Source organism: Vombatus ursinus, unplaced genomic scaffold (assembly GCF_900497805.2).
Source record: "Vombatus ursinus unplaced genomic scaffold, bare-nosed wombat genome assembly UNPS02014818.1, whole genome shotgun sequence".
NCBI classification, from domain to species: Eukaryota; Metazoa; Chordata; class Mammalia; order Diprotodontia; family Vombatidae; genus Vombatus; species Vombatus ursinus.
Window position 1 is genome coordinate 13591340 of NW_020954596.1, and position 21825 is coordinate 13613164.

The 21825-nt window shown below is 39.7% G+C and overlaps 1 protein-coding gene across 4 annotated transcripts in view; it reads left to right on the forward strand.

Annotated features, from left to right (window-relative positions):
* Nucleotides 1-21372, forward strand: part of AFAP1 (actin filament associated protein 1) — a 243348-nt gene extending 221976 nt beyond the window's left edge. For 2 of the 4 annotated variants that reach the window (XM_027836596.1, XM_027836597.1), the window contains exons 14-18: nucleotides 4368-4532; nucleotides 6639-6829; nucleotides 9855-10019; nucleotides 16596-16628; nucleotides 17616-21372. In XM_027836596.1, coding sequence (XP_027692397.1) covers nucleotides 4368-4532; nucleotides 6639-6829; nucleotides 9855-10019; nucleotides 16596-16628; nucleotides 17616-17642 — 581 coding nt within the window. In that variant the 3' untranslated portion in view covers nucleotides 17643-21372. The remainder of the gene's footprint in view (nucleotides 1-4367; nucleotides 4533-6638; nucleotides 6830-9854; nucleotides 10020-16595; nucleotides 16629-17615) is intronic. The other 2 variants (XM_027836598.1, XM_027836599.1) reach the window with 2 other exon arrangements.
* The last annotated feature ends 453 nt before the right edge of the window (nucleotides 21373-21825 follow it).

Sequence of the window (21825 nt, forward strand, 5' to 3'; positions counted from 1 at the left end):
GGTGACAAAAGAGAAAAATAATTGCATTCTATGTTTTTGCTGAACTCAGCCCGTTACATTACCAACATCCTTGGTTTATTGCACAGGGAGCCAAAAGGAGAGCTGGAAATTTACACTTCCTCACGTTGGCTTTTGCTGTGAAAACATCTTGCTTTAGAAAGAAGTGAAGCCACACAAATTCTTTCTTTTTCTCAAAATGTCCTTAGGCTGGACCATGAACAGCAATGCAGTCATTGAAGTGTTTTAGCTTAATTAGTCCACTGTTTGATTCTAGCTCTGTGTTTTACAAAAGTTTCCATATTAGAAAGGGGGCTCCTTAAGAAGATGGCTATCTACACTTTTTTATTTGTATCTCTGGTGCTTAGCACATAATAGTTTACAAATTATTTCCCCATTAGATTGTAATCTCCTCTGTGGGCTGATATTACCTTTATTGTTTTGTTTTGTTTTTGTTGTTTTTGTAACCAGTGCTTAGCAAAGGCAGCTAAGTGGCACAATTACAGAATGCTGGGCTGGGAGTCAGGAAGACCTGAGTTCAAATCTGGCCTCAGACCCTCGCTAGCTATGTGAACTTGGGCAAGTCACTTAAGCCTGTTTGTCTCAGTTTCCTCATCTGTAAAATGAGCTGGAGAAGAAAATGACAATCCACTCTAGAATCTTTGCCAAGAATGCCCCAAATGGGGTCACAAAGAGTTGGACGTGACTGAAACAACTGAACAACGACAAAGCTTAGCATAACGCATGGTACTTAACATAGTAGGTACTTAATAGATGCTTCTTGACTTGCTTTGCACACATAGTAAGCACTTAATAAATCCTTTCTTATTCATTCACAGACTGCCAAAAGTGAAAGAGCTCTTAAGACGTAGAATATTTGCAATGAAAATAGAATGTCAAATGTAGAGTGGGACCTGAGAACATAAGATATTAGCATTGACTGGTGCCATAGAGATCACCTAGACCAACCATGTTACTTTACAGATGGGAAACAGAGTTGAATCAAGTTACCTAAGCTCACGCAGGTAGTTAATATCAAGATAAGAACTAGGGGCAGCTAAGTGGCGTGGTGGATAGAGTGCTGGCCCTGTAGTCAGGAGGACCTGAGTTCAAATCTGGCCTCAGACATACTAGCTGTGTGACCCTGAGCAAGTCACTTAACCACATTGCCTAGCCAAAGGGGGGAAAAAAAAACAAGAACTAAAGACTAGGTTTTTTGGTTGTCAGGCCATCCCTCACATCCACGGAAGATTACTGACTTTGAGAGTCATTAACTTTGCCTGAAGTCATCCTTAAAATTATCTGTGGTTACTAGAAAGAACATTGGATTTGGAATCAAAAGATCTTGGTTCAAAGCCTGGCTCATCCCACTCACTTTGTATGTGACCTTGAATAAGTTATTTAACATCTCTGCTCCTCCTCTACAAAAATGAAGATAATAACCCCTGCCTACCTCACAGGGTTAGAAACAAATGGGAGAACTCAAGGGGAGTGTTTGGTGGTAGTTGTTTTGTGCACAGTAAAGCACTAGATTACATGCTTCTTATGATCTTTTTCTTCAAGTTTCACAATGTTTGAATCGATTCCTTAGGCTGAAGGAATCAAGCATGGATAGTTCTTGTCTCCTACATGAGCCTAGAAAGGCCCCTTTAGTTTGGTGCAAATCAGAAAGTCCTTCAAAGGTCACAGTGATGGAGAGGAGAATAACAAGGCCACCTCATCTGTGCTCTCAATTGGACAACCCTGAGCAGTGATTCTTATCCCCATTTCTAGACAGGAAGGTTGCATTATAAAGGCAACAAGGATGAAAGAGTGAGGAATCACTGCCTTTGATAACTCATCTGTAGGAGATTGGAGGCCCCCTCGCCTTAAAGGCAGGGACTGTCTATTTCTGCTCAAGTTGTACCCCCAGTGCTTAGCAGAGTCTGCGATGTAGTAAGCATTTAATAAATGCTTCTCGACTTGACTTGTCAAAGATAACTCTGCAGGAATATTGCCTCTGCTACTTGCTACCCGTGTGACTTTGGACAAAAAGCTCATACTTTCATTGAAAATCCATATGGTTTTCACTATAGAAAGTGAGAGATTCAGTTTGCTAGATACTTACTTCACCCAACTGAGCAGTCCGTGTATAGACCGGGCATTGTACACATAATGGAACATCTAGCATTAAGCCCTCTTTTTTAAATTTAAATTTATTTTGTATTCCCAAGGATTAACACAGCGCCTGGTATGAAGTAAGCACTTCATAAAGGCTTATTCACTGATTGACTGATTTTTCATTTATCAACCATTTGTTTTCTGTCCTGCCCTCACCTCTCCCAGTTTGAAGAAAAAGAAAAACAACCCCCCCATATAAATGTGCATAGAATCTTCTTATTGTTTCATGGAGTTTTATCAAAATGGCCAGGACTAATTATTATGGTTTCCCTCCCTCAAGTCCCTCACCCCACTCCAGCCCATCTTCTACATTGCTGCTGGAGTAATTTTCCTTAATTGCAAATCTAACCATGTGACTCCTTACTCATTTCAGCCCCATTGGCTTCCCATTGCCTCTAGGATAAAATGTAAACTCCTGTGTTTAGTTTTTAAAGCCTCATACAACCTGGCCCCTACCTGTCTTTCTTGGACATCACTCTATGTCCTGTACTTCGAGATCCAGCCAAACTGCCTTCCTTTGTGCTCCTCGCATGTGACACACTGTCTTTCACCTGACTGCTATTGCGCTGGCCATCCCCCGTACCTAGAATTCACTCCTTTCTTCCCTCTGCTTCCTAGCGTTTCATTAAGACTTGTCTGAAGTTCTGTCTTCTGCATGAAGCCTTTCATGAGCCTTCCAATGGCTAGTGCCTTCCCTCTAAAAACGACTACCTTGTATTTAACTACTTTGTATGTATTTCTGTTTATTCAATTTATGCTGTAAAATGTATACATTTAGTTATCTCCCCAGTTAGAATGCAAGCTTCCTATAGAGATTATTTCATTTATTCATTCTCTAGTTCATACCAATGCCTCACACAGTTTGTTGCTATTCAGTCATTTGATCATGTCTGATTCTACGTGACACCGTGGACCATACTGTCCATGTGGTTTTCTTGGCAAAGATGCTGGAGTGGTTTGCCATTTTCTTCTCCAGTGGATTAAGGCAGACAGAGTTAAGTAACTTGCCCAGGATCATACAGCTAGTAAATGTCTGAGGCCTGATTCAAACTCAGGTGTTTCTGATTCCAGGCTCACCATTCTATCTGCCGAGCCCTCTAGCTTGTTGATTGGTTGATAATTAGGCCATATGTTACAGTATTAAAAGTGAAAGATTAAAAATAAAAAGATCTGGGTTTATTTCCCATCTCCATTACTGAACCACCTAGGTGAGTTGGGGAACCCACAGAATTCAGTGGAAAGAACGTGGGATTGGAAGTCAGAAAGCTTCAGCTCACATCTTGGCTCAGCCCAGGTCTTATGTGACCATGCTAAGTGTGCATAATGTTTCTGGTCATCTATTTTCTCCATTTGTAAGATGTAACAGTTGGAGTAAATGTGTGACCTTTTAGTTCCCTACCATCTTTTTTTTTAGGCAATTGGGGTTTAGTGACTTGCCCAGAGTCACACAGCTAGTAAGTGTCAAGTGTTTGGTCTGAGGCCGGGTTTGAACTCAGGTTCTCCTGACTTCAGGGCCAGTGGTCTATCCGCTGTGCCACCTAGCTGCCCCCGCCCCCACCACTTAAAACCCCCAAATCCTAGGTCCTAAATTATTTCACCATGGGCTTTACCATCTTTGACTTCCTTGGGGTATGTGCTTAGTACTGAGATTACAGGGTCCAGGGGTATGAGCATTTTAGTCCCTTTTCTTACATAATTCTAGATTTTCCAGAAATCTAATGCCCTTGTTTTACAGTTAAGGGAACAATAACTTAGAAAACGGAAGTGACTTTACCAGGGTCACACAGCTTAGAGTTATGACTTGAATCCATATCTTCTGAATACAAATCCATCCTGCCTTCTGGACTTGTAGCCCATGGACTTCTTTCTTTCTCTCCAGAGCAGCATGCTTACTGTCTGGTTTGAAATGTACAACCACCTGTTGTACATTGTAAGGAAGTTAGAACCCAGAGACTTTTTCTCCAGTGTAGGTTATTCTAGATCTCGGTTTAGATTTGATTCAAGGAATTTGGGAGCATGCAAGATAGTCACCTCACACCCTCAGTATAAACTCATCCTTTTGTGTATATTTGGCTTATGTAGAGCCTATGAAAAAAAAAACAAGAAGAAGAAAAGGTCCATCTCTTCAAATTGTCTGCCCAAGCAGGTTTCAAACTACCCTGACATCTACTAAATTACGTATAATTGACCATATTCATTTTTTCCCTAAGATGCTGACCAATACAAATATGGGAAGAACCGTGTAGAAGCAGATGCCAAGAGGTTGCAGACCAAAGAGGAAGACTTACTAAGGAAGAAAGAAACTCTGCGTAACCGCCTGGCTCAGCTTCGAAAAGAAAGGAAAGATCTTAGGGCGGCCATCGAAGTAAATGCTGGTAGGAAAAAATTCAGTTTGATTGGCCTTAGAATGCTGTTAGAATTCTTGATCCCTCATGTTTCATTTCCTCTTAGTTTAAAATATCTCAACCCAACAAGGCACTCTTCTTGTAAAGATGGCAGATGGCCACTCTGATTTCGGTTGCATGGTTGTTTAGCAAAGGATAAAGACCAGTGCAGTGACATGTTAAATACTAGTTTAATATATAAGAACAATGATAATGATTCATAGGGAGTATTTGCAGAAGCAAGATTTAGACATTAGAAGCTGAAGTTTCCTATTATCTCTTGTTTCCCTGTCCCAGAAGATGGTTTATATCATCTTAATATTTTTGATTCCAAAATGCTTGGTGCCAAAAGTTAATATTAGAAGATGTCTGTGGAAGGAGAGATCAGTATAGGATTGAGCAGCCAGGGAAGGCTTTATAATGAGGGTGAAGGTGGGGATTTGAGGGTGAGTACTTGAACTTCAGACTTGATTTACTATTATTGGAGTAGCATTACTGGTACCAATTACAATATCAAAGAAATTGGTCAGGGTTCTGGGCTTAATAAGGAAAATGTAGGATTTTTTTCTCTGCTTTTTTTAGGAAGTGATAGGTAGGGATGGTAGAAAACCTCAAGTGATTCATTCAACAAACTTTTTTTATGCTTAGTTTGTATAAGACACTGAATAAGGTACTAAATATGGCAGCTAGATGGAGTATAGAGAGCTGGGTCAACAGTCAGGAACACTTCAGCTTAAATCAGGCCTCAGACACTTCCTGGCTGTGTGACCCTGGGCAAGGCAATTAACCTTTCTTAGACTCAGTTTCCTGAGCTTTAAAGTGGGCGTGGTAATAATAACACCCATTTCCCAAGGTTTGTTGTGAGGATCAAATGAAATAATATTTGTAAAGGGCTTAGTACAGTGCCTGGCATATAGTAGACATCCAATAAATGCTTTTTTTAATGATCCTATTCTCAGGTAGCTTATAATCTCAAAGGAGAGAAGAACTTATATACAAATAGCGGATACAGAGAGGGTGAGATAAGTGCAAAGGAGAGATCCAAACAAGGTACTCTGAGATATTTGAGGACAAAGTAATAGTTCTCATGGGATGGATGAGGGGGAGAAATGGGGAAGATGCTCCCATTTTAAGGATTCTTCTCAGTAAAATGGGATGATGTTTACTTCACCTACCTCATAGGGTTTTTATGTGGAATAAGAGAGAGAGTGATAACTTAAAGTCCAATACAAGTGCTGATTAGTGTTTGTTAATGTGGCAAGGCTAATAAGATTAGTCCTGGAGGGTCTGATAGAGGAAGAAAAGCAGAGAAACTATCTGTAATTAACAGATAGTCATTGAGCCAATTGGGCCAATGAAGGAAAACCAGTCACACCTAAATATGTAATAAATCTAGAACTGGAAAGGATCCATGTTTCCTTCTAGCAAACTACACTCCAGTATAGTTTGAGCACCAAAATCCCAGAATTATGCAGGTGGGAAGGGGGGCTATATATTTATTCTAGTCATTTTTCATAAGGGGATACTAGAGCATGGAGAGAAGGAGTGATCTGGTCTAAGATTTGTTGTTGTTATTATTCAGTCATTTCAGTCATGTTCAACTCTGTGACCCCACTTGGGGTTGTCTTGGCAAAGATACTGGAGTGGTTTGCCATTTCCTTCTTCAGCTCATTTTACAGTTGAGGAAACTGAGGCATACAGGATTAAGTGACTTGTCCAGGGTCACACCACTAGGAAGTATCTGAACTAAGGTCTTCCTGACTCCAGGCCCAGCTCTCTGACCACTAAGCCACTTAACTGACCCCTGTCTAAGATTAGACTCAGAGTGAGTGGCAGGGTGAGAACTTAGGCCCCTTCCTTCTTTCTTCTAGTCCAGTGATCTTTTCACTACATCATGCTCTCCATATTCTAGAAAACAAGACTTTGTTCCACAATTTAAGAAACGTGAAGATGGCATAGACCTGGTCATTGGCTTTAATAGAGAAACCTTTTTTTTTTTTTGACCCACCTTTGAACCTGGTTTCAGAGGCCATTTTCTTTTTGATTTTGAAAACCTTTGCCTGATATTGAAAGAATACTGTTTTCTTTGGGTTCTAGGCAGGAAGACGCAAGTTATTCTAGAAGATAAGCTGAAGAAGCTGGAGGAGGAGTGTAAACAGAAGGAGACAGAGCGCGTCAATCTGGAGTTGGAACTCACAGAGGTCAAAGAAAGCCTCAAGAAAGCCTTAGCAGGGGGCATCACACTGGGTCTAGCAATTGAACCCAAATCTGGAACCTCAAGTCCCCAGGTAATCTCTCATGCCCCTTACAGACAGCAGCTATTGAGGTCATGGTTAGAAAGCTGCCGTGTCAAGAATAATTATTTTTATCACCATTATTATTAATATTAATTATACTTCACAATTATATATTTTCATAGGATCATAAGTTTGGAGCTAGAAGGGCCCTCAGTAGCCATCTCATCCGACCTCCTAATTATGAGGAAATTGAGGCTCAGAAAGGTGTAACTTGTCCTGGGTCATACAAGTATTGAGTGCCTGAGGCAGGATTTGAACTCAGGTCTTCTGACTCCAAAGCCCCTCTTTCCACTGTTATCATACTGACTCTTTATTTCAGTGAAATAATACTTATTATTTTTGCTATTTGAATGATAAATCACATTTCTAGAACATTTTAAGGTTTACAAAGCTCTTTCCTTTCAAACTTTTGAAGGAGTTAATAGAAATATTATTATTCCTAATAATTTTACATGAGGAAATCATTTTACATAAGAGGAAACTAGAGCATAGAGAGTGGGAGTGACCTTCTCTAAGATTTGACTTCAAGTTAATGGCAGAGCGAAAACTCAAATCCTTTCCTTGTTTCGAGTCCAGTGATCTTTTCACTACATCAAGCTCACTATATTCTAGAAAACATAGATGATATAACTGAGTCTCAGAGACCTAAAGTGAGTTATCTTGGGTCAGATAACTGGTATTGGAGCCAAGAGTAGAAGTCAAACATTTTGACTCTAAGACCAGTGCTCCTTTCACTAACTGTCTTTCTCTTTGATGACTTTCAGGCACTTTTCTTAATTGCATCTGGATTAATTTATTTACTTCACTTTGGGAAGGGTTTGGGACAGACTGAGGGAAATAGGGGGAGGAATAGGTAAGGAGGACAGGCCATTATGTATAATATACATGCCATATACCATATGCTGAGCCTTGACTTTTTATTTCTTTGTTTCATGCATACTTTTTTTTTAACCTCTTATGAGACTGGTCCTAGATTTAGACCTCAAATAAATCTGAGTTAATAAGAGAAAATGTCAAGAGTAATTAACGAAAGCTAAAAAAATATCATTCACTCTTCTCCATCATAACCTACATGGGAACAGGGTATCTTCTAGTGGCCTTCCATATTGGGTTTCCATAGGGGTTATTTAAAGAAAGCGCCTCCCAATCTTCCTGAGTTTCTCCTCTATCCTTTTTTTCTCCTTCTAGCAGAGGAAATGAAAGCCAGGTTGTCATTTAGAAGGATGGTGTTAAAAAATGTTGGCCGGTTTTCCTCTCACTCATTCATATTTCATTAATTCCTCTTCCTTTTGGATTTCCTGCCCTTTTCTTTTCTTTGGCTATTGGTCTCTATCACTGCTCTGGCCTTTGCCACAATCAGTCCCTGTGGACAAGGGAGCTTCTGGAGAATGGCTGCAAATAAAATTGATGCTGAATTAGCTGGACCTCCATGGGGTCACTGTGGCCAGAACAGAGCAGTTCTAGAGCATTAGAAACTCACATACCATCTATTGATGCCTTCTTTCTTTTATCTTTTTTTAACCTTGTGATCATATGCATTGTGATTATGTAGTGTAATCATTAGTATGATGTCATGGATAAAAGTGATGGATTTGGATTCAGAAGGTCTGGTTATGAATCCCAGCTGTCTTGCTTGTTATCTAACCATTTCCAAGTAACTTCAACCCTCTGGGCCTCAGTTTCCTCACTTGTACGATGAGAGGTTGGTTTAAATGATCTCTAATCTCTCTTTTAGCTCTGGCCCTTGTGATTTAGCATTAACTTATTGACTTGCTCAGCTGACATCTTTGCCTGGGAAGTGTGTAAAGGGAGGACAGGGTTTGGGGGGAAAGGATTCTTCCACCACCTGGATACAATTATAACCATGATTGGAAGAAACTTTGGGTGGTAAGCGAAAATAAGCACATCCATGGTATTAATGAGTTCTTGGGGAACTTTGAGCCACCTGATTTAATAACGATTAGAATACTCTTCTGCCAAAGAACATTTTAGGGTTCCAGGCCCACATTTAAATGAATTAAAGATTCTCTTAGGAATAATAATAATAAAAAGAAATATTTGTAGAGTTTGAACCTTTGATTCTTAGGAGATCACATTTGGTAAAACTTAAAATCATAAATACTTCCTACAGAGGGATTAATCAATTATTGATGTTGGGTAGGGCAAAGAGGATTGGTAATAAGCAATCATGGTGGCCACAGCCTATAAATATATTTTTTTGTAATGGCTCAATTTTTATTTCATCATCCATAAAATGCCTTTGAGTGTAGGTGGACATGTCTGTTAATTGTGGGTGGACAGATGAACAGACAGATGTCATATCCTAAATCCATCCTTAGTAGATACAAGGCCACCCAAGATGACTGAATTACATGAGTGATATCCAAGTGTGGTACAACTGAAAGATGCCCGGATTGGTAGTGACCAGGACTTTGAATCCAGATCTGCTGCCTGCTTTCCAAGTTACCTTGGGCAAGTCACTCTGTGGGTTTCTGTTTACCTATATGTACAGTAAGAGTATTGAATTAACTGTTCCCTAAGGTCCCCTTTAGCTCAAGTTTCTATGCTCTCTGATTTAATTCTCCAAGACTGTTGCTAGGCATATCATTCTTAGTCTCTCACCTAACTTGATTTTCCAGACAACAAAGGAGAAATGCATATATGAAAGTAGAAAGAATTCTAGCAATAATGTAGCATTATTATTTTTATTTTTTCATTGTGCCATAAAATTTTGAGCTGAGAATGTTTTTAGAGAAAATTTAGTCCAACTCCCTCATCTGTACGGTGAGGAGACTGAGGCCGAGAGAGGAGGTAACTTGCCCAAGGTCATGCAGATAGTAAGCGAAACCAGGTTTCAAACTCAGTTCTTCTGACTCCAAACCCAGTTCTCTTTTCATTGGATCATGCTGCCTCCCAAGAGCCATTTTCTACTTTAAAATAAAACTTGCTCCTGGAAAAATACAGACCATCAGGGAAACCATGCCTCGTGTGGGATTTTCATTCTCTGTGCTGTCAGTCTCCAATTTTTAGGCACCGAACTCTGGAAAATTCTCCCATCTCAAGTTGTGACACCAGCGATACTGAGTGTTCAATGCCAGTGAACAGCGCGGCGGTTCTGAAGCGACACCCACCGACATCTGGCGGTTCTCCTTGCCGGGGTCACGTCCTTAGGAAGGCAAAGGTGAGAGAGCTCCGGCTTTACCAGAACCGTCAGGACTGGCAAGAATAGAGCCTTCCAGCTCCCCAAGCAACCTGTAAGAAGACATAAAGGTTTGGCTACAGTCTCTGTCCTTGAGTCACCTCTAGACCTCCGGATGAGTCAGGATAGTTAGAGATTTTGCTCTCAAAGAATGACGCGGGCTTAGGCTGTGCATAGCGTGTATTTCTTTTCATGCCTTTGAATCTGGTAATGTGAAAATAATGATCCAAAATGGCACAGTGGGAGGAGGAATGAGCATCAGGAAATCTGGGTTCTAGGCTTAGCTCTTTCTCTAACTAGCCCAGTGGCTTTGGGCAGCTCAATCACTTCCTCTCTCTGGTCTCAGTTTCTAAAACTCTAAAACATTATTACCGTACCAGGTGGGACTCTAAACTCTACTTTTTTTTGTCTTGATTTTTTTTTCAATTAATAAGCATTGATTTTCTCTTCTTCTTACCTCCACCCTTCTCCCCATTGAGAAAAAAAATAATGAAACTCTTGCAAGAAATACACATAGTCAAGCAAAAGAAATTCCCACATTAGCCTTGTACAAAAATATTGTCTCATTCTGCACCTTGAGTCCATCATCCCTCTTTCAGGAGGTTTGTGCCATGTTTTATCACTGGTCCTCTGGAATCATGGTTGGTTGTTTTGTTTATCAGAGTGCTTACATCTTTCAAAGTTATTTGTCTTTACTGTGTGGTTTTTATTGTATGACTTGTTCTACTGATTCCTCTCACTTTATCTGACATCAGTTCAGCCAAGTCTTCCTAGGCTTCTCTGAAATGGAGTCATTACATTGATATGCCGTAATTTGTTTATTCGTTCCCCAATTGATGGGCATTCTGTAAGTTTTCAGTTCTTTGTCTCTATAAAAAGTGCCACTACAAATATTTTTATACATATGGGTCCTTCTCTTCTTCCACTATTCTCTTTGGGGTATAGACCTAATAGAGTTCTTTCTGGGTCAAGGGGTATAGACAGCTTAGTGATGTTTTATGAATAATTCCAAATTGCTTTCTAGAATGAGAAGTCTAATAAACAGCTCCACTAATAGTACAATAACAGACCAGGCCCTCCAACCTTTGTCATTTTCCTTTTTTGTCAACTTTGCCAATGTGATGATATTAGATGAAACTTTAGAGTTGCTTTAATTTGTATTTCTCTAATTATTAATTATTTGGAACATTTCTTTTCATATGCCTATTGAATGCTTGGATTTCTTTTTTGAGAACTGCCTATTCATATCCTTTTGACCACTTGTCAATGAGAAAATTGCTCTTATTCTTAAAAATTTGAGTCACTCCTAATTCCTTTCTAATCTTAGATGCATGTTTTATTTGTATAAAACTTTAAAAATTTTATGTAATCAAAATTATCTAGTTTATTTTCTGTGGTCCTTTCTGATCTTTATTTGCTTATGAACTTCTCTGCAATCCATGGATGTGAAAGGTAATTTCTTCCTTCCTCTTCTACTTTGTTTATGATGTGACGTTTTATATCTAAGTCATATATCCATTTGGAACTTAGATATTTTTCTAACCCTAATTTCTGCCAGACTGCTTTCCACAGGATATCTATTCAGCTAGAGATTGGACTTAATGAGGTCTTTTCCAGCAAAAAGATTCTGTGTTGTACTTGTGGTGTCTTCTCCTTTATCCCTATCCTACTCTGGGGTGGTCTTTGGGGACCATTTTAGATCATCTTCCCTTTTTGCTCTACCAGATCTCCCTAAACAATCTTACTTGCTTGTTCCAACATCATCTAACTAGACCTTGCATTTGTAGATAGTTTAGTGAATTTTTTTTAGACCAGTCATGTTAAACTCAAATAGGAATGGATCCCTGTGGGCAGCATATTGACTTAGAAAACCACAAATTAACATTATCTACATTGTATTGTATTTATGCATTTATTACATTTTAATCTGGTTTTTTTTTCATACTCTTTGAAGACGGAAGAAGACATCTCTGGTTTAAAATATTTTCGTGTGCATTCTTATAAATGAATAATATACTTGGCCTAGGTGAATGATACCTTGCATTTTTTCAGAGTATGTCCTTGTTTTCAAAAATGCTTTCCTGTTCACAGTGCCCAGGAAAGTGAGGCAAGAGGAGTAGAGGAGACAAGGAGGGAGGTACTGTGTGGAACGTTAGAAAAAGCCCTGGTTCTTGAGATACAGGGTCTGGGGTCACATCCCCCCTCTGACCTCTCTATCTGGATGATTTAGAGCAGATTACTTAATCTCTACAACCTTTAAATTCCACATCTATAAAAAGAAGGTTGGCCTATGTGGCCTCTGATTTCCCTCCATTTCTAGATCTATGATCCTATGATGATCATCCTCATTTCATAAATGGGAAAACTGATTTCCAAAGAGGTAAAGTGAACTGTGTGAGGAAGGGATGATATTCTAACTCTGAATTGGTTTCTACCTTTCTGCACATCATCCCAGAGACCTGGAAGGGCTCTGCCCCTTGAAGTTGAGTAGACAGATAAATCTCTGCATTTCTTCATTAATGTAATATCGTTGCTTAGGGAAAAATGTGTTTTCACCTTTAAGACTTTCTGCCTTAAAGACTTCTTTGGCTTTCTATGGGAGAACAAGAAAAATACCTAGAAAAGAGAAGCGCAGTAAGAGCAGGGATACTGTCCATGCCTTAGCGACGCCAGGCCTTCCCCGACACCCTCTCCTCACACGTCTCTTTTGCTTTGTGACTGTGGGTAAAAACATTCCTGGGGTTTGCTGGAGACAACCCATTTGTGTGTGTGTGTGTGTGTGAGAGAGAGAGACAGACAGACAGACAGACAGACAGACAGACAGAGACTGTCTCTCTCTCTCTCTATATATATATATGTGTGTGTATATATGTATGTATGTATGTATCTCTGTGTGTGTGTGAGAGAGAGACAGACAGACAGACAGAGACTCTCTCTCTCTCTCTCTATATATATATATGTGTGTGTGTGTACATATGTATGTATGTATCTGTGTGTGTGTGTGTGTGTGTGTATGTCCAAAGACAGACAGACAGACAGAGACAGAAGATTCAATGTCCGTAACTTGTCTAGGCTAAAGTATAGTAGCCACTTGTAGGCCTAATCCCAACACTGATTGGCATGAGAGTTTTGACCTACTCCATTTATGATCTGGGCTACTCTGTACCTCTTTAGGCAGCCTGCTGATGCCCCATTCTTGGAGGTTTACCATACTGGTACTGGACTTAGTATGGGTAACCATGCATAGCTTAACCTACTGTAGCTCAGAACTCCTGAGCTCAAGCAATCTAGCCTTTCCTGTAGCAGGGATCACAGGCCCAGAGAAGAGTCAGATTCTAACAGAAATGGCCACTAATTATGTTAGCAGCTTTCTCTTCCAGAAAAAAAAATCTGGAGAAATGAAAGAAAGGAAAGGAAAAAGATTTTAAAAAGCCTCCCAATTTAACCATTTGCAGTTGATGTCAAAACAAATAGTACAGGATGATAGTCATTGGAAACATACTTGCCCATGTAAACCATGATACATATGATTACATTAGTGGTGAAATCAGATTAATTTAATTTGTTCCATTGAGTGCAAGCCTTGGAGTTTTCACATCACTAACCCTATTAAACTCTCTAATTGATGTCATTATTTTTACTGTAGAACAAATGTAATTCACATGACAGCCATTGGGGCCCATTCTGAATTGGCTGAATCTATGTATTTTCCTGAACAATGGAGTTGTTATTGGATAGAAATATGGGTGTTAACCACTGGCAAAATTCCTAGATTCTAATGTATTTCCTTGGAAAGTTCCCTGATCATTTTAGATATAAACAATCTGTGGAACATCTGGTATTCATAGTGCCCTGCAGCTCTTCCCTCTAGATCGTGTGTATTGTTAGACATTAAGGGAACCAGGACTGATGCTCTTACTTTCAACTGCCCTGTCCTGAAATCCTTACCTGGTCTAATTTGTGGCTCCTCTAACATTTATCAGGCATATATCCTTCCAGTGGATTGTGACATTTGTCTGGGATAAATGTTTAGAATTAGACTGTGCTATGACACAATCGATAGCAAACATTAAATGCTCTCATGGCATTCCTTTTGGATTAGGTTCTTTGCCAAGGCTGTTTCTGACTCAGAGATAACTATAGAAACTGAGGCGAACATCACTTCAGTTCATGAAAGATTGATCTCAGCTGCCAGTAAAACAAAGCACTCCCAAAGGTTTCCATTTCCTTGATCACCGTCACACTAGACCTATGAGGTTATCACATTCTTATTCGTGCACATATCACAGCCCTGTGATAGATTTTAAGCTTCTTGAGAAGGACTCTTATTCTTTATCTTTGTAGCACCCATACCTCACACAGCATCTTAAATATAACATATGCTCAATAAATGTCTGCTGAATCAATGAATTTTAAATCATACTCTATGTTGAAAGGATTGGATGAGGCCTTAGAATGCCAGAACTGGAAGGAAACTTAGATGAGGGTATCTAATCCAACCCTGGCATTTTGCAGCTCAGAGAGGAGAAAGAACTTGCCCAAAGTCCCAAATGTCTTTCACGCATATAAAATTCCCACTGAAACTCACATAGAAAAGGCTGTGTCTAGGAATCACAGAACTGTAGACTCTCACAGCTATAAGGGACTGAAGCCCTAGAATAATGCTTAGGCTTTAGGGTATCATGGAAGGCATGGATTTAGAATAGGAAGATCTGGTTAGTCTTGCCTCTGCCATTTTGTGCCTTTGTGGCCTTGGGCAAGTCACTAATTCTCTTTGGGCCTCAGTTTTTTCTTTATAAAGGGGGCTAGTAACACTTGCTCTACCTACCTCACAGGATTGTTGTGAGGATCAAATAAGATAATGTATATAAAATGTAATATATATACACTACATGTATATATATATTATATATAATGTATATATGTATATAATGTATATTGATAACTGTACAGAGCCATTGCAGAATCACAGTGTCAGAATTGGAGAGGACTGAATCCAATCACCCCATTCTACAAACTGAGGCCAAGAGGCAAAATCATACAGTTTGAAGCTGAGACTTTAGAGAACATTAATCTCCCCACCACCACCGTCCTCTTCCCCGTTTCAAGGACATACCTCCCTTTTAAGTGGAAAAGCTAATTCTGAACCAGGTCTTTTGACACCACATTCAGTGCTCTTTCCATCACACATTACCTCCCACTACTAGTAGTAGCTGAATAAGAACCTGCGATGTAGAAAGGACCTTAGATAAAGATGTCTGGTAGCATTAAATGGTCCAAAATTCTCATGCTTATTTTGTGTGGTGGTTAAAGTTAGGAGTGGAGAAATTTTTGGCGGAGAGGTAGGGGGCTCTAATCTTTTTCAGTTTTTGCCTTTTGATTTATGTAGTACTAGAAATGCTGACCCACAGAAGCCTAGATCCTAGGAAACAAGGTGAATCATATTCTCTGTCACCAGTGACAGATCCAACAGAAACCAATCAGGTTGTAGTGAAAGGAGCGCTTGATTTGGGATCAGAGAACCTGTGTTTGCATTTTGGCTTTGCTACTTTCTAGCTATCCAATCATAGACAAGTCTCTTAATCTCTTTGGGCCTGTTTTCTTCCTCAGTAGAGCAAAGGGGCCAGGCCAGACTAGGTCATCTTTCCAGTTACCTTCCATCTCTGAATACTATGGTCCTCTTAAGCTGGTCCTTACCAAGGTCATATATGATGTTCAGCTGAGATGCCGCCAAATCCTCCATGAAATCTTGCCTCATCTCCCCAGTTATAAGAGATCTCTGTTCCTCGTCATAATTTCCTAGAGGGCTTGGCATACCTATTTTGTTCCTACCACATTTTTCCTTTGCAAAGCCAGTCCTCTCACACCTTACACCCCTCCATGTAGTCTATGATCCAATGACACTGGCCTCCTTGCTGTGCTCCATTTCTAAGCTTTTCCCCTGGCTCTCCACTCTGCATGGAGCGCTCTCCCTCCTCATTTCTGCCTTTTGGCTTCCCTAGCTTCCTTCAAGTCTTAGCTAAAATCTCACCTTCTTCAAGAAACCTTTCCCAGATCCTAATCTTCATGCTCTCTCTCAGAGATTATCCCCCAGTTTTATCCTTGATATATTAGATTTCTACCTGTTTGCCTTTGTTTGTCTGTTGGACTGTGGGCTTCTTGAGGACAGAGACTGCTTTTTCATTTTGTTTTGTTTTGCTTTTCTTTTATCTCCAGAGCTTAGTGCCAGTGTCTGGCACATAGAAAGTACTTAACAAATGTTAGCAGACAGAATGACTGTCTCTGTTGCATCCCTCACTCTCATATTAGAATATAAACTTCTATATTCTGAGAATTCCTACATATCCCCAGAGCTTAGCACATAGTCTCAAACACTTAATAAATGCTTAATAAATGTCAATGGATGTAATTGAATTAATAGAGGGCCATGTGTATAGACGCTTACTAAGTATTAGTTGAATAGTTGAATTTTGTGATATTGCATCAGAATTCTGATCAATGCAGTGACTAATTTCCACTCTAGAAGACTGATGATGAACCATACCTTCCTCTTTGCAGGAGAGAAGTGATAAACTAATGATTCGGAATGAGGTATGGCATACCCTAATAGACGAATTGGTTTGTTTTACATTAATAATACTTCATTGTTAAAAGGGAAGATTTTGTTAGTGGTAGGTCAGTAGAATGTGACATTGATGTTTTTAAAAATGCATCCATGTGGCATTGGCTGAACGAATTGTGGTATATGATTGTGAGGGATCACTATTGTGCTGTAAGAAATAGTGAGCAAGGTGGTTTCAGAAAAACCTGGAAAGATTTACGTGAACTGATGCTGAAAGAAGTGAGCAGAACCAGGAGAAATTGTACACAGTAACAGCAACATTGTTCAATGATCAGCTACGAATGACTTAACTATTCTGAGAAATACAATAATCTACCAAGACATTTCTGAAGAACCTATAATGAAAAATGTTATCCACTTCCAGAGAAAGAACTGATGGAATCTGAATACAGCTCAAAGCATATGGTTATTTTGGGTTTTTTTTCCCTTGATTTTTTTTGTCTTCGTTTTCTTTCACAACATGATTAATGTGGGAATATGTTTTGCATGACTGCACATGTATAACTGTTATCAAATTGCTTGCCTTTTCAGTGATTTGGGAGGAAAAGGAGGTGGGAGAGAATTTGGAACTCAAAATTGTAAAAAACGAAAGTTAAAAATTGTTTTTTGGGGCAGCTAGTTGGTGCAGTGGATAGAGCACCAGCTCTGGAATCAGGAGGACCTGAGTTCAAATCTGGTCTTAGATGCTTACTACCAGTGTGACCCTCGGCAAGTCACTTAACCCCAATTGCCTAAAAAAATGTTTTTACATGTTATTGGGAAAAATAAAATATTAAAAATTTTAAAATGCAGCAATAAAACATTAGAGTAATTTAAGCTATGGCTTGCAATAGGTCTTGCAAATAGCAGCCACTTAATAAATATGAACTGAATTCAATCAGTACTCTTAGTTCTTGGAATAATGATCTCTGGCCATGTGTTTTTGTGTATTTCACTCTTTCTGTTTATTTCTCTAGGAATGGGAGTTGAAAAATGGGACATAAAGAGAGTAGTGGAAGAATGAACATACCTTTTAGAAGGCCTTACATCCTCTCATTCAAGACTCAGACAACAGGAGACTCAACTCTAAAAGAGGCGTCAAGCAGTACGGCATCAGAGGTTTTGTAATTCTACTCAGGTGCCAGTAGCTTGGCTCTCACTCCACTTGTACACTCTTTCTACTGTATATGGTGCCCTTTTTTTTTAAATGATTATTATTACTTGTGACACTCTCATTTCCAACTTTGTTTAATGAAAAAAGCAAAATAAATCACACACACACAAAACACCCTAAAAAAGGAACAAAGATAAGTGATAGAAAAGGAGCAAAAGAACTGTAATGGGAAGGATTATGTCTAATTAAGTAATGACTTTCAACTGCCTTGGCTCAAATGGAACCTGATCACAGGAGTGTGAAGCAGGATGAGCCTCAGGCGAAATTCTCAGATTGGCATCTTCGGGAGTTTTTTAGTAGGGCTCCCCCAGGTGAGGATGGCTCTAGGTGTGAGCCAGGATCTGATCCCTCGCAGACGGTCTTATTTGAAAAAGAGTGTCAGGAAGCATGTTGATCAATGTGATAGGACTGCTGGCCTGAGCTGAATGTCTGGTCCAGGAGATCCCTCTCCTTCCTCTCCCCATCTCCTCTCTCTCGTCCTCCACCCCTCCCCACCCCACATCATGCCCTTTCCCCCTAGTCGTTAGAGATTTTGGAATGAAATAACTGTGATGTGAAACAATTCTTGCTCTCTTTCCTCCTTCCTCCCCACCTTTGGACAGATGCTTTTCTCACTGGGACTTGAAAAGCTGCCATTTTTTAGCTGCATTTTTTAAAAATAATGTTTCTCTTTATTGTGTATTGTGTATGTGTGTTTTTCTAAAAGCACCTGGCATCTTCAGAGATCTTTTGTATCATAGTTTGTATTTTGCACTGCTTTTGAAAGGCAGCAAAGTGCTATTAATGCTTTGATTCATTAGTTTGACCTCCCCTGCCCGCCCCATAGTCCTTCTTCCTCTCCTTCCTGCCTCTCGGATCCCTATCGTTTCGGTCCTCCCCTTCCCGAGAGCTGCCACTAGGAGTGATTCTGACAGAAGAGAAGCAAGTTTGATTTACTACCTGATGAAGCTGCAAATGTCACAGCTTATCAGCACTGATGGATTTGGTTGAATCAATCTTTTGATGAGTTCTGACCCTGGGAAGAAAATGGGTTTGGGACACTTCCAGGCCCTTCTCTTTGATTTATTGATCTGGAGCCTTAATGTGGTGCCAGACTTGGCTGTGTTTTTTTTTCTTCCCCAGCAGACCTATAAGGAATTGTGTCTTCATTGGTCTTTAAGATAATATTATATTCCACGTTTGATTTTTTTTATTTAATTTTATTTTTGTGGAGAGGGGCATGAGTTCAGTGCATCAAAGAAAGAAAAGCACCAATAGTGGTGAAAAAGATGGCAGGTCTGAGAACTGGATTTCTCCCAATATACCAGCAAGAAGATTGCTTAGAAAATAGACTGTGAGAGCTGGAAGGGACATCCCCCATTTTACGGTAAAGGAAACTGAGTCCTAGAAAGTGGAGAACTTCATCAAGATCACATAGCTGCTAAGTGGCTGACATAGAACTAGAACCCAGGTCTTCCACCTCCTAATCCATGGCTTTCCCTAGCCCCAAGAGTGTCACTGTCTGGAATTATCTGCCTTGGGGAAAGGATAGTATGGTGATCGACTGACCAAGTGACAGTCATTATTCAAAGAACCAGAGGTTTTCCTTCAGTACCTAAAAAGTCAGCTCATAGAAGTATGCCCCGCTATGAACGGGCCAGCTCTTTCTCCCTCGAAGTTAATGTACTGGGGCACGTCAGTGAGCTGGGAGTTTTATAACAATTAATCAAACAACAAATGGGGAGGGACTTGAGTGTCTTATACCTCTTCCTCACACAGTTCTTAATTGCGCATAGCAGGTACTCGGCAAATATTTCTTGAATGAGTTGGTGAAGGAAGCAAGCTGATATCAAATATTTATTCAAAGAATGCTATAAGGTCAGCACACTCAGTCTTATATTGTCTACATAAGGAGAATTAATGTTAAAAAGCATGATTCTAATTAGGATCATGGGGGGCATAAATCATCTATAGCATCATAGAAAGAACACTGGATATATGGAGTCAAAGGGCCTGTGTTCAATTCTTGGCCATATTACTAACCTTGATCTTGGCCAAGTCTCTGGGACTCATTTTTCTCATCTGTACAATGAAAAGGTTGGATGGAATGGAATGATTTTTTAATGGTCCCTTCCAACTCTAATCTTATGATCTATCAATATCAGAGCTAAAAGGGGTTTGATAAATCATCTCATCCAACCTCCTCATTTTATAGAAGACGAATCTTTGCTAGGCCTCTCTATACTAAAATGAGAAAGTAGATGCTGAAATTTTAGAAAGATTTTCGACAGCAAAGATCCTTGGCCTAGTTACTCAGAAGACCCCTAGTACCCTTAGTAATCTGGTTTATCAGGGTTTGGCTCAAGCAAATGCTAAGGAGTTTAGGAAACTGGTGTCAATGTTTATTACTTTTGATCGCCTAAAAATTCCTGTAAAGTGGTGGAGCTAAGTGAGAGAATGCACAGCCTACAGGGCTTTGAAGAACAATTTCTCTAAAGGGAAAGAGGAGAGGTCCTGCAAATGTTTGGATATGTGAGCTAGAAGCTTTAATAACCCAAGGAAGGTGCTCACGGACTTTTTTCTATTGGATGACCTGGGGGGTTGGGGAGGGGGGCTGGCGGGAAATTTGTCCATTGTCAGTTAATCAAAGCCATGTCCATTTTGTATCCCTGTAGAAATGTGAAAACTCTCCCTAAAGAGAAACAGTTTAGTCTGCAACAGATTTCCTTCTTTTGAGGGTTGGCTAATAGTCTATCTTATTCAACAAAAACAAATGTTTTCCTTTATTTTTTAAAGTACAAAATGGGCATGCTAAAATTAGTGATTAATTTGAGATTCCCAAGATTTTGCCATCTTTAGGCCATGTCACAGAATAGCAGATTTTGGGTTTGCAGGGGGACCTCAGGGTCCATCTAGCTCACCAACTCCTGAAGCAGGACTCCCCTCCATCGCGGATGACCAGCCTATCAGTATCTTTTAAAGAGTACTGGATTCAAAGTCAGAGAACCTGAGTTCAAACTCCAGCTTTCCTACTTTGTAACTATGTGACCTTACACAAATCACTTCCCGTCTCTGGATCTCAGTCTCCTGCTCTGTAAAATGAGGCTTTAGACTAATTCAGTCTCTAAGATCCCTTCCAGTTCCATAACCTGTGATCTTCTGTTTGAAGGCACCTAGTAAAGGGGAGCCCACTCCCCGTTAAGTCATCAACAGAATCGTCAAGGGCTCTAGACCATTCCTCCTTCTGTTCTCATGATTGGCAGCCTTCTCTTTGCCCAAGAATACAATACGAAACTCTAATTTTTCTTTAACATTTTATCTCTAGTTACAAAGAGAGGTAAAATAATAAACCTATACCCTAATCCTAATTCTTTTATTGTTATGGTGCTGATAATTCTAGCATGCAACACTCCTGATAACATGGTGGCAGCATGCCAATATGGAATCATAGAATGTTATTGCTAGAAGGGACCTCAAAGATCCTGTAATCCAACAGTTCTTTACTTGGGGTCCATGACCTTCCTTGTGTGTGTGTTTTTTAAATTGATAATTGTATTTCCATATAATTGTTTTCCTTTTTAATCCTATGTATTTTACTTTATGTATTTAAAAATATTATTCTGAGGAGGAGTCCAAAGGCTTCACCAGACTGTCAAAAGGGTCTGTGACAGAAAAGATTAAGAACTACTGCTCTAATCTAATCCTCTCATTTTATTGTTAGGGAAACTGAGGCTCAGAAGAGTGACTTACCCAAGGTTACATAGCTGGTTATTGGCAGAGTCAGGAATACCCCTAAGTCTGTTGACTCCCAATCTAATTTTTTTATTTGTAGTCCATTTTCAGTTGTGAACACTTTAAACTGGGTGGCCCACTTAAAAGCAAAGCAAACCCACTCAAAATTATACTATATGTTCAATGGAGCCCACTTTAAATGAGCCACCTCATAAAAGAAGCACATAACCATGGGAATATCACATGATGAGTGATACCCAGTGTTCCCCTTAATATTTAAGAATAAAAAAAAAAGTTTGATT